The sequence below is a fragment of the Chiloscyllium punctatum genome, chromosome 32, assembly GCF_047496795.1.
Source record: "Chiloscyllium punctatum isolate Juve2018m chromosome 32, sChiPun1.3, whole genome shotgun sequence".
In the NCBI taxonomy this organism is placed as follows: Eukaryota; Metazoa; Chordata; class Chondrichthyes; order Orectolobiformes; family Hemiscylliidae; genus Chiloscyllium; species Chiloscyllium punctatum.
In genome coordinates, this window is record NC_092770.1 from 24,410,595 (window position 1) to 24,427,067 (window position 16,473).

At 41.8% G+C, this 16,473-nt stretch overlaps 1 protein-coding gene across 5 annotated transcripts in view; it reads left to right on the forward strand.

Annotated features, from left to right (window-relative positions):
* The window catches only part of LOC140457995 (chemokine-like protein TAFA-2), a 360,212-nt gene extending 353,209 nt beyond the window's left edge, over positions 1-7,003 (forward strand). For all 5 annotated transcript variants that reach the window (XR_011953426.1, XR_011953425.1, XR_011953427.1 and 2 more), the window contains one exon: positions 5,804-7,003. Coding sequence is in view for 1 of the 5 variants with exons in the window: in XM_072551923.1 (XP_072408024.1) it covers positions 5,804-5,815 (12 nt within the window). In the remaining 4 variants the exon portion in view is untranslated. The remainder of the gene's footprint in view (positions 1-5,803) is intronic.
* Positions 7,004-16,473: the final 9,470 nt, after the last annotated feature.

The window sequence follows — 16,473 nt, forward strand, 5'->3', positions numbered from 1 at the left end:
CGAAGAATAGCTCACCCAGATCCACGCAGACACGGGGAGAATGTGCAATCTTCACACAGACAATTGCCTGAGGCGGGAATTGAACCCGGGTCTCTGGCGCTGTGAGGCAGCAGTGCTAACCACTGTGCCACCATGCCACCCACTGTAAATGTATAACAATCTGTTATTTTCTGATGTATCTGTCAAGGCACGCTCTTCAAGGGAATTAGGGATGGGAAATAATACATTGGCTTTGCTAATGATTTCCACACCCTGAAAGAATTAAGAAAGTGGGGAGAAAGCAAATACTGTTTCAGCCTGGAGGGTACAAGAGTCCATGAAGGTCATGAATTGACATGGAGAATATAAGGAGGTCTTGTTCATTATGTTCTCATGCCCCATTGGGTCTGAGTGGAGTGATGAGGAAGTGGTGGGAACTAAAGCACTAGCAGCTTTTGAAACAACTTGGAGGACTCCCAAAAAGCCAAAGTCTGACCTTGTAACTGGCTTTCAATGACATGTGCATGTCTTTTGTCAATTTTCGCTCTGTTTTCTGCCCATTAAACACCCCTCTCCCCAGAGAGAATACCAGCTGATTGGGAGGATATTTTACTGATGGGGAGTTGGTGGGAAGGGGAGTGGGGACATCCAACTTCCCTTCCCACCAACGTTTCCAACTTGAACTACCCATCCGACTCCTGGCATAATATCATTGCTTGTCATGGGACTGAAATAGAATTTTAATAAGTTTATGTTTTGAAGAGTTTCTGTGTAATTTTGGATGCCATCCTTTCATATCTATCCTTGGTTACTTTCAGCCAGTGCTGAATCTTTTCATGGGGATGGGAGTTGCCATCAAGGCCAATATTTTATTTCCCATCTCTAATTGCCTTGAAGACAGTGTCTTTCCAGGCTACCTCAGAATCAACCCCACTGCTGCGGGTCTGAAGTCACATGTAGGCCAGACCAGGTCAGGACGGCAGATTATCTTTCACATTAGTGAACCAGATGGATTTTTTAAATGAGAGAAAAGAAACAACTATCACAGTTAGCATCACTGAGGATATCTTGATAATTCACATTTTATTAATTTAAATTAAACTTGGTTTCTTTATCCGGTGGGATTTAAATCCATGTCCCTGGAACATTCACCTGAGCCTTTGAATTGACCAGTTCTGTTTTGTTAGCACTATGTCATCATCTCCTCATCTGAGTAGTCATTTCTATTATCAACAAATTAAATCCAGATTGATTAAAGTGCGTTCGATATTTGCAGAACAACACTGTTACCTTTAACAATCTAACTTAATGAATCCCCTTGACATTCAATGGTCTTATCTTCACTGAGATCCCACTATCAACATCTTGGGAGTTATCATTGATTGGAATCTCAACTGGGCTCACCACATAAACACAGCGGCTACAAGAGCAGGTCAGAGGTTAGGGATACTGCAGTGAGTAACTCATCTTGGATGCTGCCTGAACTGCTGTGCTCTTCCAGCACCACTAATCCAGAATCTGGTTTCCAGCATCTGCAGTCATTGTTTTTACCTCCTGACTTCTGAAAGTCTGTCCACTCCCCCAACTACAAGGCACAAGTCAGGAGTGTGATGGAATACTCCCCACGTGCCTGGATGGGTGCAGCTCCAACAACACTTCAGAAGCTTCACTCCATTCAGGACAAAGCAGCCGCTTGATTGCCACTACATCCATAAAAATCCACTCCCTACACCACCGACGCTCAGTAGCAGCAGTGTGTACTATCCACAAGATGCGCTGCAGAAATTCATCACAGATCTTCAGATAGCACCTTCCAAACCCACGACCACTTCCGACTAGAAGGATAAGGGTAGCAGATACTTGGGAACATCACCACCTTCAAATTCCCCTCCAAGACACTCACTACCCTGACTTGGAAATATATTGGCGTTTCTTCACTGTCGCTGGGTTAGAGTCCTGCAATTCCCTCCCTAAAGGCATTGTGGGTCTGCCCACAGCAGGTGGACTGCAGCGGTTCAAGAAGGCAGCTCATCCCCACCTTCTCAAGGGACAACTAGGGATGGACAATAAATGCTGACCCAGCCAGCGATGCCCACAACCCACAGAAATGAATAAATAAAAATAAAACCCAAAAGAACTGCATATACTGCAAATCAGAAACAAAAACAGAAGTTGCTGGAAAAACTCAGCAGGTCTGGCAGCATCTGTAGAGAGAAATCAGAGTTACCATTTATCAGTCCTGAAACATTAGGTCTGATTTCTCTTCTCAGACTTGCTGAGCTTTCCCAACAACTTCTGTTTTTGTTGCTGTTCCCTTTAATTGTTGGTTAAAAAAATCGATGGGGTTATCTTTTGTGTATTTTAATAGCTATACTGCAGCATTAAAAAAAAGAAGGGGCTGATTCGAGAATCTGCTGCAAATTGCTGATCATAGGTTCATGGGAACAAATCTTAGATTTTCAAACCATTGCAACTTAAAAACTGCTGATGCAGTTCTCAATGAGCATACACCTTCTGCGCACTGATATTGTGCTGGATTTTGCTTCTGGCTTCAAACCTCCCTCATTTCTAAGATGACAGACTTAGGGGGCCAAGGATTGCCCCAGTTCATAGTCTAAGGCTGCTGTTAGCAAATGAGCAGCCCTAACGCACATCTAATGCACATCTTCATTTCCCTTTGTTATTAATGGGTGCTAGGCTGTAGGATCTATTTCTGCCTATTTTAAATTGTCCCCTTTATCCTTTTACTACTGGTTCTAGTTTTTAAATATAACAAGAGGTTCCATTGTACCTATTATGTATTGGCTAGAATCCTAAAAATTACTGTTGACTTGATTAGCAAATATATACTTGATGCAATTATGTAGTATTACACCTCAAAGCTGCACTCTACTACTGTGGCTGCTTATTTCAGATAATTACGCCAGTCCTAATTAAGGCCGTTGTCGCCTGGAGATCTAAGTTGAGAGGGAACCTGGCTCTGTGTGTTGAGTTAAAAATGAAATCTCAACATGAGTCTTGGAGAACTGAGAGATGTGGATGGTTGATGCTGTTGGGTCTCAGGAGTGTGGGTCACTTTGACCTGGTGCTAACAGTCATTTGCCGAAACATCTGCACTTCTAAAGTTTTGTTAAGATAAATACTGTGATTGTTAGAGCATAAGGCAATCTGCATGCGTACACACACTTACTGAAAGTGGACAGAGAGATTGTTAGCTGCCTTGTGTCACCTGATCATGATGTCACACTGCATTGCAATTGGCTGGAATCATGTGGTAGACAGGTGTGCTGAATAACTTCCTTAAGCATCTCCCAGAGCCGGTTCCCAGTCCAGTAGCGGTTCAATGTGATCTGGTTTCATTGGATTAAAAAGAAGTGGGGAACAAAAGCACAGTCAAGATGGTAACAACTGAAAATCTAAGCTTAAAAAAGAACAATAATCTGGTCAGCCAATATTTGAGATGAGGAAAATTCAATTCATGTGTGAGGCTGACTCCCTTCATCACAACTGACTCTGCATTGCTGTCGTTTGCTGCAGAATGATTCCAATAGCCACTTCTTTAGGTTTCATCTGCAGTCACTGCCTATAAACACTTGACTCAGGTCCAAGCAACTGCTGAAGGGCTGGGCAGAGAAAGTGGCATGAGGCATTTAGCCGGCCCACTTTGCACATGCTCCTGCAGTATGTTTCTCATCTGTGACTCTTGGAGGCTGTGGTGGTGTGTGTCTCCTCCATGTACCACAGCCTTTATATGTGAGATGTCTGCTACACCAGGGGATTTCTCAATCACGTGGGACTATCCTGGTGTTCAATACAATGAGAGGAATGACCTGGGAGAAATATTGTCAGGGCTGTAACAAAAAGCTTCTTTCACTGATGAGGAAAATATCTTTGATCACCTTTGTTTACTAGTCACATAGGACAAGAAAAGGCCATTTTGACTGAGGGGTGATGAAGATTCCTTTGCTTCCAATTGGCTGTGGGGAGGCTATAGGTTGTATGGTTGGGTATGTCAGGCAACCAATGGCAGGTGTTTGGTGGTGGGGACAGTTGGAGGCAAGAGGTCATCTGAGGATACCTCCAGGATATGACCAATCAGAGTTGCCAATGTTGGCCAGCAGAGAGCACTACTGCCATTATTTGTGGTGTAAAAATCTTCACAGAAATGGGATATATGGCCCATTATTGAGGTTTTATTGTTTTCATCAGAATGCAGAATAATTGTTAATGAAATTTTTTTTTAAAAGCGGCCTGTTTGATCCGTGGTTAAAAAAGTTCTTTTTGAGAAATGCAATCTCTTAATTAACAACAAAGGGCTGTCCTGTTTACCTATGTATTTTAGCCAGCAGTGTGACATCATCATCTGGTGACAAAGACAGCTGTTGTTTTCTCCAAAGCAGTGTATGGCTGTCCTCAGTAAGTGGAAAATATTCACTTCGATGCTTCCTTCATGTACAGGTAAAATGATTTTAAAAGTGGTAAAGTCAGGGTCCAAATATCGGAAGAATGCTGTATTTGATCTTTGATATAGCGACTTATGCCTGTTCTGTGCTGTATTGTTCTATGTTCTATGTTCTATTTCAATGGATCTGATTTGATTTGATTTATTATTGACATATGTACCTAAGTACAGTGAGAAGTTTTGTTCTGTGCGCTGTACAGGTAGATCATACCTTATAATGTGCATTAGAGTAATAGAACAGAGTGAGGAATACAATGCTATGGCTGCAGAGAAGGTGCAGAAAGAGCGAGATCAACATTAAGTTTAAAATTTAAGAGGTCCATTCAGAAATCCAATAACAACAGAGAAGAAGCTGTTCTTGAATCTGTTGCAACATGTGTTTTAACTTATGCATCTTCTGCCCAACCGAGCCATTTGTGGTTGGGTACCAGATCAAAAGTGATAATGGGGGTTGTTAAATTACGTAAGAAACCCAGCCAGTTCAGTAACATCTTTAATGTATGGGTAGCAACCGCTACTCCTACCCTGTTCTGACTCCAATCACATCCAACATGGTTTTATTTTCCTACAAAGCTATTTAGTTGCAAAAAGAGAAATTAAAGACAATTACATTGTTAAACCAGGAAACAGAGTTTTATTTATGCTAATAATATTTCTTATCTTTCTTGATTGTGCAGTGGACCTGCAGACTTGAGAAAGGATTGCTTTTAGTCATTTTAGCCTGCTCCTTAATAAATTCAAAATTGGGAAAGAAACATATTATCAGTAGAAAATTCATCAAGGCATTTATTTGAAATTTCTCTAATTCCATGGTACATACCCACATGAGTCTCACAGGGACTTGGATTGATTCATGGTTACAGATGGCCATCCCAAATTAAAGAGCAGCAGTGAGATGCACCTAATGTTCTCTCTGTACGTACATTCACTTTTTGCGACTTTTTTTTGGACACTGATAATGGCCAACTCACTTTCCTCTACTTGTCAGAATTATTCATCAGCAATTAAAAACAGCACAACCAACCCTCAAGCAATTTCAGTGCACACTCAAAATATAACGAGTAGTAATAAATCTTGATTTACTGCTGTTTATATAAAAATGGATGAGAGATGTTTTACAACTTTAATTATCAAGTACAATGAAATCCACGGCAGATTATCACATGTTTAGTGATAGTTCTCACCTATACAACTACCATTCTCACTGATAAAAATAAACAACTTAAAAAGACAGAGAACAAATGTATACTAACCTCCTCCAACTCTTGTTGCAAGACTGTTTGGGGTTTATTTTTACATATTATTGACAGGCTAACTTGCTTCACAAGGCTCTGACTTTCTCTTGATGTTCATTCTTTCTAGGTGACACGATAGTTGACAAGGAAGGTTGGGCTGTTTTTCGAAGACACCTCAGCTCAAACCTCAGGTCCTGTCCTTCAACTTTCACCTGGTTTTCACAAACCCGGAACACTTTCACTTGAGCTCAGCCAAAGACTCAGACAAGTGAGGAATTAAACATTAAGAGACCAAGAAGATTTCAGGGTTATGGAATCTGACAAGATGTGGAATTTGCCCATCTGGCATCTCCTAGTGGAACGTATATAGGAGGAGGAACATTGAGCTTTGCTACCCATTTCAAAATGCTCCTCACAAGAAGCTGTGTCAACCATCTCTCAGATTCATCGCTGTGATCGCAACGGATCTGGACATATGTGGATGGGTGGCTCATATTTTTGTAAAGGAGCAAGAGATGGGACTTATTGGACCAGTGAGGTGAAATGGAGCTGTGTTGAAGTTCATGACCACCAGACTCTTTGTTCTTGCCCTTCCCTGTGACCTTTCTTGCGGCCTCAGCAGGTCACAATGTTCTCTCTAAAATTTGAAATTTCAAAATGTGGAGAGGCTTTAGCTTTTCACAGTTTGGACTTTGCTTTTGTTATAGAAATGAAAACATTATGGTAAATGTGTATAAACAGCAGTCTGCTATTGACAGTAAATGCTTACCCGTATGTATAAATCATATGAAAGTTACCGCAGGAATCTCTGACGCAACTGTACTGCTGCCGTTCTTTGGCAATTGAACAAATACAAACTATTTTAATAACTTCGGTGAAATGTGCGCACTATCAGAATACCTAAATAACGTCTTTTTATTTGGTTTAAATTGTTACATGGAGAAAGTCTGAAAGTGTTAGGATCTTTTTACACGATCATAATAATATTACTAACCCACAACATACTTGTAACATCAGTTCGGCTTGTATGCAAGTTACTTAGCAGTTATGTTTATCACTGTAGCCTCATCTTTATTTGAATATTTGGCCTTATGATTTTGATGTGACTAAATCTTTACAGATATTATTTATTGCTTAAAAAATTGTGTACTCTGGAAAGCAACAAGAGATCCAGTACCCGAAAGGAAGAAGATGAGGAGCGGATGTTTAACTCAGTGATGCTGTAAAATGTAGCACAGTTCTGAAACTTTTTTTTTGGTTTTGTTTTTGGACTTGTGTAAATCTTTGTTTTAAATGTAAACAGTAAATAAAATTCAAGTAGCAAAGATGTAAATAATTCTTACTATCAACTTCTCTCTGAGAAAAAGATGTGGCACAAAAACTACTATTCTCTCTATTCCGGTTGCTTTCGGTGTTCTTTTTGCCTGATCCAGTTTTCTGTCACCATCTTGAAGATTAATATCACCTTCAAGTAACAGACTTATTTACCTGCTTGATTACTGGTACAAGAACTAAGAGGCAGATTTAATATTTGGTCAAGAAATGGAGGAGGCTGTGAGGACGAACTTTTCATGTAGTGATTGGTAATGACCTGAAATGGAGGTTAATGGAAAGGGGAGGAGGAAAGACTTGAAAGGGAAATTGGATGGGCATTTGAGGAAAATAAACTTGGAGGGCTCGGGGGTAGAAAGATGGAATGGGACTGACTGGATTACTCTACAGAGAACTGGCATGGACTTGATAGGTTGAATGACAAAGCGTCTCAATGAATCTATTGCCTTATAGACAGGTTGGTGTTTATTAGTAATTGGGATGTGGAAGAATGATCACCAGAACTATGAGTGTAAATTACCTGGAAAGTGCAATAAGTTAGTTCCTGAATTTGGTTCTAACACAAGGACATTGTTTATAAGTATCCGATGGCTGCGGAGACTAGAACCAGGGGTCACAGTTTAAGATTATGTGGTTTAGGACTGAGAGATCAGGAGGAACATCTTCACTCAGAGAGAGGGGAGCCTGTGGAATTCTCTGCCACCGAAAGCAGTTCAGCACAAAACATTTTGGGCTTTCAAGAAGGAGTTCAGCACAGTGGACTGAAAGTCTGTCACCAGTACTGTTCAACAAGGATCAGTGCTGGGACCTCAGTTGTTTGTAATTCATATAAATGATTTGGATGAAAATGTAGGTGGCCTGATCAGTAAGCTTGCAGATAACATGAAAATTGATGCAGTTGTGGACAGCGAGGAAGATTCTCAAAGCATGCAGCAGGATGTAGGTCAGTTGGAAAGTTGAAATGGCAGATAGAATTTAATCTGGACAAATGTGAGGTGATGCATTTTGGGAGGGCAAATGCAGGAGGAGTATGCAGTAAATAGCAGGACCCTTAGGAGCATTGATACACAGAGGGATTAGCTTAGATTCCCTATAGCGTGGAAACAGGCCCTTTGGCCCAACAAGTCCACACTGACCCTCCGAAGAGCAACCCACCCAGACCCATTTACCCCTTCACCTAACGCTATGGGCAATTTAGCATGGCCAATTCACCTAACCTACACATTTTTGGATTGTGGGAGGAAACTGGAGCACCCAGAGGAAACCTACGCAGACACGGGGAGAATGTGCAAACTCCACACAGACAGTTGCCTGAGGTGGGAATTGAACCCAGGTCTCTGGCACTGTGAGGCTGCAGTGCTAACCACTGTGCCACCATGCTGCCCATAATCTTGGGGTCCAAATCCATAGCTCCCTGAAAATAGTGACATAGTTGGATAAAGTGGTTAAGAAGATGTAACATGATGTAACATGTTGTAACATGCTATATGGGCAACATGGTGGCTCAGTAGTTATCACTGCTGCCTCACAGCACCAGGAACCTGGGTTTGACTCCAGCATCAGGCAACTGTGTGGAGTTTGTATATTCTCCCCGTGTCTATGTGGGTTTCCTCCAGGTGCTCCACTTTCCTCCCACAGTCCAAAGATGTGCAGGTTAGGATTGATTGGCCATGCTAAATTGCCCATTGCGTCCAGACATGTGCAGGCTAGATGGATTAGACAATGGGAAATGCAGGGTTATAGGTAGGATGCTCTTCTGAGGATTGGAATTGATGGGCTAAATAGCCTGCTTCCAGGCTGTAGGGATTCAATACCATACCATCCATGCTTTCCTTCATTGGTTGGGGAATTGAGAAGAAACATTGGCAAGTCATGTTACCGCTGTATCAAACTTTAGTCAGGCCACACTTTGGAGTATTGTGTGCAGTTCTGGCTGCCACACTACAGAAAGGGTGTGAAGGCTATAGAGAGGGTGCAAAAGAGGTTTACGAGGATGTTGCTTGAGTTGGAGTGGATTAGCTCTAAGGAGATGTTGGACAAGCTTGGATTGGTTATGGTAGAGCATCAGAGGCTGAGGTTGACCTGTTAGAAGTGTTTAAAATTGTGAGAGGCATAGACAGGGTGTATAGTCACAGTCTTTTTTTCCCAGGGTGGAAATGTTAAATACTAGGGGCACAGGTTTAAGATGAGAGTGGGAAAGTTTAAAGGAGATGTGCGAGGAAAGTTTTTTACCTAGAGAGTGGTAAGTGCCTGGAACATGCTGATCAGGGGAGTGGTGGAGGCAGATATGCTAGCAAAGTATAAGAAGTATTTAGACAGACACATAAATAAGCAGACATTAGTGGGATATGGGAAAAAGTGAGGACTGCAGACGCCAGAGATCAGAGTCAAAAAGTGTGGTGCTGGAAAAGCACAGTCAGTGGTCAGACAGCATCCGCGGAGCAGGAGAACTGATGTTCCGAACGTAAGCTCTTCATCGGTACTGTCTCCACTTGTTACATCAAGGTATTCCAGATGAAGAGCTCAAAACATCGACTCTCCTGCTCCTCGGATGCTGCCTGACCGGCTGCGCTTTTCCAGCGCCACACTTCTTGATTAGTGGAATACAGACAATGTGCAGGTGAAAGGGATGAGTTTCAATTGACATCATGGCCAGCCCAGGGCTTGTGGGTCAAAATACCTGTTCCTATGCTGTACTGTTCTGTTCTATGTTCTATGGTTCGTGTGGTCAAGAGATCAAAGGGTATGGAGAGAAAGCAGGAACAGACGACTAAGTTGGATGATCAGCCAGGATCATAGTGAATGGCAGAGGAGGCTTGGAGGGGCTGCTTCTGGTCCTATTTTCTATTTTTCGATGATAGGCCCTTTGGCCTATTTAAAATTGGGAAGCCTTTTGCATGTACCCCACTTAAAATCATGTAATCTCTCGGGAGAGGTGAAAAACCAGGGTAAAATCCCAGGCCAAATTGGGAAGGAGAAAACCAAATCAAGAAAATTCCTCCCTGAGCCCGCTGGGTGATTGGAACAAATCCAGAAGCCACTCCACTTGTTACATCAAGGCATTCAACAAATCGATACCTTATCACTGGAGACAGAAGGATGTTCCAGTTCTAAGGGCTGGAGAGACTTCAATGAACTTAAGGCTTTTACCATGCCACGGTGTGAAGTTAACAACAGTTTGACACGAGCTTTAAGTGCTAACTTCTCAAGTGATAACTTTACTCCGAGGGACTAGGGGGATAATGGATGGGAATGCTGACAAGAGGCAGGACGGGGTGCAACTATCAACACAAGTGTCAACTGTGGCCGAGTGTTAAACTCCGTCTCTAGATCAAAAGGTGACGGCTTCAGGTCCCATCAGCACATGACCTTTCCTGAAGATTTGGTGTTTTACGAAAGAAATACTGCAATAGGATTCAAAGGTAACTACTGAACTGAAGCTGTTTAGGTAGATAATGGGAGATGATGTGCAGGAAAATTGGTGTTTTGGGCCAGAGACCTTCATCAGGAATGGTCTCCAATGGGTGATGATGGACTACTAGTATTGTTGCTAGATCTATTAATCTTGAGTCGACATTAGAGTGGTGCTGGAAAAGCACAGCCAGTCAGGCAGCATCTGAGCCTGACCTGCTGTGCTTTTCCAGCACCACTCTAATGTAGATTCTGATTTCCAGCATCTACACTCCTCACTTTTGCCTATTAATCTTGACCAGTTAATAATCGGGAAACCCAGGTTTGAATACTGCCTTGGCAGATCATGGAATTTACACCAAATTAAAAACAAAAAGAAATCTGGAATTAAGAATCTAATGAAGACCACGGTAGGAACAAAGCTTATCAAGTTTCCCTCCTATGCTTTAGGAAAGGAAATTGCTATCTCTTAACTGGTCTTGCTTGCATGCAAGTGCAGACTCACAGTAAAATGCCCTCTAAGCTTTATAAATGGACAATAAATGCTGGCCTGGTTAGTTATGCCCACATCCTGTGAATTATCTTTTTTAAAAAAAGCATATTTGATTTATTATTGTCAAATGTGCTGAGATACAGTGAAAAGTATTGTTTTTGCATGCTAACCAGACAAATCATACTTTACATAAGTACATCGGGATAAATAGAAAAAAGATGCAGAATATAGTGCTACAGCTACAGAGAAGATGCAGGGAAAGGTCAACTCTAATATATGAGAGGTCCATTCATGAGTCTGATAACAGCGGGGAAGAAGCTGTTCTTGAATCTGTTGGTACATGTTTTCAAACTTTTCATTCCCTGGTGATATTATAAGAAGTTTGCGGCAAACCACCCTCAGTGAAAATCCATTTATATATGGGGTATAATTGCCCATATTTTTGCTTTGTGTGGGAGCTTGCTGTATGCAGATACTAGGCTATTTACTAAATAGCAGTGACTTTACATCAAAGGATCTTAATAACTGAAAAATAGTTGAGCTGCACTAAGGAATATGAGAAAATCCTACCTCAAAGCAAATTTTTGTTTATATCTGTCTGTTCCTTGTCTGAAGTAGAAATCTTTAATGATCATTTCCTGTTGAACCATTTTTGCATTTTCTATAAACAGCAGTAACAAATTACATTGAACTTACAAAATGGGAACAGGCCATTCGGCCTTTCCAGGCTATACTCGTGACTGTGCCACATGAACCTCATTTCACTCCACCTCACTCCCTCTGTTCATACCCTCATTTCTACCTCCTGTGTGTACATACCCAGCTTCATCTTGAGTATATCTGCACTATTCAGCTCAGCTCCTTATGATTGTGAATTCCATGTTGTAGACACTCTCTGTCTAGAGACTTCTCTCCTGAATTGCTTATAGGATTTTTGTGGTTTTCAAAACGCTATACTTTATTCATAAAATTTTTAGAAGTACATGACATATCAGTTAAAATTTGACATTACATAAAGTGCAATACAGTTCAATTTCTTTCAAAACACTGTATAGCTCTCTGAGGTGCCTCACTTACAATTATAGATTATCTTACAAAATACATTTACATTTTCATGTCAAGTTGTCTCTGGAGGAGGCAGTCTGCGGAGCTTTACATGTTCAAGCCACTTACTAACTTACAGCAGGTGGGCCCATTGGATTTATTAGTGACTATCTCATAGATATGATTCCTAATCCCATGGGCGGCTTGGCTATGTCTACTCTAACTTTGCATAGTTAATGACCTCTCTGAGGTCACTCCTCAGCCTTCTCTCTTCTACAGAAAGAATCCCTCAGCTAATTCAGTTATTCTTGATGTTACAACCTCTCAGTTTATGGAATAGAACCCCTACAGTGCAGCTGGAGGCTATTTGGCCAATCAAGTCTGTACCATCCCTCTGAAGAGCATCCCACGACACCCCTCGCCCACTATGCCTGTAATCACACTATTTGCTGTGTCTAACACACCTAGCCTGCAAATCTGTGGACACTATGGGCAACTTAGCATGGCCAATCCACCCGAACCTTTACATCTTTGGAGAGTGGGAGGAAACTGGAGTACCCAGAGGAAGCCCGTGCAGACACAGGGAGAATGTGCAAACTCCACAGACAATTACCCAAGGCTAGAATCGAACCCAGGTCCCTGACGCTGTAAGGCAGTAGTGCTAACCACTGAGCCACCGTGCCGCCCCAGTTGTGGTATCAACCTTGAGGATAAAAGGTTCTCTGGGTCAGGCATTTCTACTTCACTAGGCAAGGCATTCCACAGATTCACAACCCTCTGGGTGAAGACGTTCCTTCTTAATTCAGTGCTAGATCTGCTCCCCCTAATTTTGAGGCTATGCCCTCTTGTCCTAGTTTCACCTGCCAGTGGAAACATCCTCTCTACTTCTATCCTATTTATTTCCTTCATAATTCTATGTTTCAATAAGATCTCCCACTCTTTCTTCTAAATTCCAATGAATATAATCCCAGTCTATTCAGCCTCTCCTCATAAGCCAACCATCTCAACTCCGGAATCAACCTAGTGAACCCCCTCTGCACCCCCTCCAGTGCGAGTACATCCTTTCTCAAGTAAGGAGACCAAAAGTGCACACAGTACTCCAGGTATGGTCTCACCAGCACCCTGTACAGCTACAACATAACCTCCCTGCTTTTAAACTCAATCCCTTCAGCAATGAAGGACAAAATTCCATTTGCCTTTCAAATTACCTGTTCTACCCGCAGACCAACCTTCTGTGATTCATGCACAAGGACACCCAGGTTCCTTTGCATAGCAGCATGCTGCACATTTTATCATTCAACTAACAGTCCCCATAACATTGAGGATAGAGGATTGGACAGTGACAGGAAAGCCACCCAGGAACTTGCATGGGCCCAGCCCCGCCTGAAAATCGCTGACAGGAGCAATAAATTCTGCCACTCATCTAAAAGGCAGTTACTCATACTGTGCAACCTGCCCTTAGTAAAGCCCTGCAATGTCAACCTAGATGTTAGCGCTCAAGGCCTGGATTTTGCTTCCAGGTCAGGTGTGTGGAAATGGAGAGAACTCAGCTAAAACAATGATTTACATAGACTTCTTTCAATTTAACATCCTGCATTTGCTGCTCACAATGGGGTGTTCTTGACAAAGAGGAACCAAATTCAGATGGGGTAACTGCTTTGTGCAGCACTGCTGCTCAGTGCACAGTCATGAGTCTGACCTCCATGCTTAATTCACCATCTCGTCCTCATGCTCACATTTGCTTTCCAGGTCTGTAGCAATGTTCTGGTGAAACTCAATGCAATCTGGAGGAACATACTTCATTTTCAATTATGCCATTTGCAATCATTGGGACTCAATACTGAATTCAACAATTTCAGACCATGAACTTACATTTTGAAATGTGTTATTTTCTTTCTCTCATATCTATCTTTTCATCGCTTTTTTTTGCTTTAAGTCAAAACTAACCTTTATTCTGTTTTATTACTCTTCACTACAACCATTTCCCTCGTCATAGAGTCATAGAGATGTACAGCATGGAAACAGGTTCTTCGGTCCAACCCGTCCATGACGAATGGATATCCCAAACCCAATCTAGTCCCACCTGCCAGCACCTGGCCTATATCCCTTGAAACCCTTCCTATTCACATACCCATCAGGATGCCTTTTAAATGCTGCGATTGTACCAGCCTTCACCACTTCCTTTGGCAGCTCATTCCAAACACGTACCATCCTTTGTGTGAAAAAGTTGCCCCTGCTGTTTTCCCTGGAGTGCCGGAGGCTGAGGGGTAACCTTATATAGGTTTATAAAGTCAAGAGGGGCATAGATAGGATAAATAGACAAAGTCTTTTCCCTGGAATGCGGGAGTCCAGAACTAGAGGACATAGGTATGCTCCTTGCCCTTTTCTCCATAAGACTGCTGTTGTTTAATCGTCATTGACTATTAACCTCCTGCCTACCTCCTGATCTTCGCTTTTGTTCTGCATGCCCAGAACAGAATAAAACGTGTCTCAATTCCACCTCTCTTCAGTTAGACAAAGTGTCAGCGTTAACTTTCCTTCTCTCTCTGCAGATGCTGCCAAACCTACTGAGTTTCTCCAGCATTCTCTGTTTTTTGCTATAAATGTGACCTCCCCTATTTCACCCACCATCAAAGAACAAATAAAATAAACATAAATATAGATACATATATAGAGTAGGCAATGGGCCAAATGGTATATTCACTGAACCCAGTGAATGTTCTGGGGACTCAGGTTTGAAACCCACCGTAACAGATGGGTAGAATTTGAAGTTAATTTAAAAATTTGTGGACCATAAAACCATTGCCTATTGTTGGGAAAAGCCCATCTGAAAGAAACATTTATCCTCACCCTGTGTGATCCACATGTGACACCAGACCACCTTTATTATGGTTGACTCTTAACTGGGCGATTAGGGATGGGGAATAAATGCTGACCCAGCCAGTGACACCCACCTCATGTGAATGAATGAAAAAGAAATCTGCTTACTTCCCTTGCTCAGGTGGTAAGAGCCAGTTAAAGATTTTCTCGCCCTTATTCGATTGGAGCTGATGAATAATTGAAGAGGTTTGATCCTGTATGGTATAATTAGAATCTCATAGCATCTTATTTCTTGCTCATATGAACAAATATCAATCTCATTAATTTTGTGAAATATAAACGTCAGGCCCAGCTAAACCAATTTGTAAATGTGATGTAATTCAGGCGTTGTGAATTTAATTCGCCTGGGGTGGGGAGAGTCAATCTTCCTCGGGTGAAACACAAGATCACGTTCAACCTCATTCCCAGAAGCTTTTAGAAATGCTAGTAACTTAATTTCCAATTTGTATCATGAATATAAGAAAGGAACTTGCATTTACATCACACACTTTATGACTTTAAGATATCCCTAAAGTGCTTTTCAGTCAGTGAAGTCTTTTTTAAGGTCTGTCATGCTTATCACCTCTGAAACATAGGAACAGGCCATTCAATTCAATCATGCAAACAAGGCTCTTCCACCCTCCCTTCCATTCCCCTTTTGCATTTTTGTCACTTTCTTTTTGCATCATGTCATCTTGCGCTTAAATGCATCTAGATCATTTGGCCTGAAGCACCCCATGTGATTGGGGGAGCAGGCTCAAGGAGCTGAACTGTCTACTCCTGCTCCTAGTTCTTATGTAATAGCGTATTGCTCACTCTCAGTCCCCTAATCGTCAGTCACCAATTCAGTTACCTGAGACACAAATCCATCTTTTATCTATCCTGTGTATTTTTAGTGTTCTCAATTCTTAGGATGAACATCACCCAGTCATTCCTTACCTAGTTACATTGTTGACCCCTTGTCAACTCTGTCCTGCTTTCCAAGGGGCACTGAAGGGGCAAAGCCCATGAGCTTGGGTCTGCCATTGACATAACAGTCAAAGTTTGTACAAACAGAGAAGGGCTGATCTTTCCTCTAATGCTTCCTGTCACGCTGAATCCGAAACTGCTGCAAAGGCCTCTGCTAAGGAGCACCTGAGCCATGGAATAGGCCATTCAGCTCCCTGGGCCTGCTTCGCCATTTAAAATGATCATGGCCAATCCCATTTTAGCCTCAACTCCAGTTTCCTGCCCACTTTCCATAACCTTTCAATTCGCTACTAATTTAAAACCTGTCTTTTCTTTAAATTTATTCAATGTCCCGGCATCCACTGCAATCGCAGATTCTACGATTCATTTTGAAGTTTTTCGCCATCGAAATAATCATTTGCCTTTTTATTTTTCTACCCAAAATGGATAACCTCACACTTATCTATGTTACACTCCATCTATCAAATTTCAGCTCACTCACCTAAGCTATACATATCCATTGGAAAAGTTCTTCATGAGCACCAGTTTAGTCATTCCTGGTGATTCATACACATGCTCAAACACAGTCACTACTTCGCACTTAAATGTTGCTCAGAATTACAAAAGAGCTATTCAATAAAATAGTAAATTTGAGTTGAATAAAGACCACAGGGACTGGACAATATGACGACACTTCACTTAATCTGCTT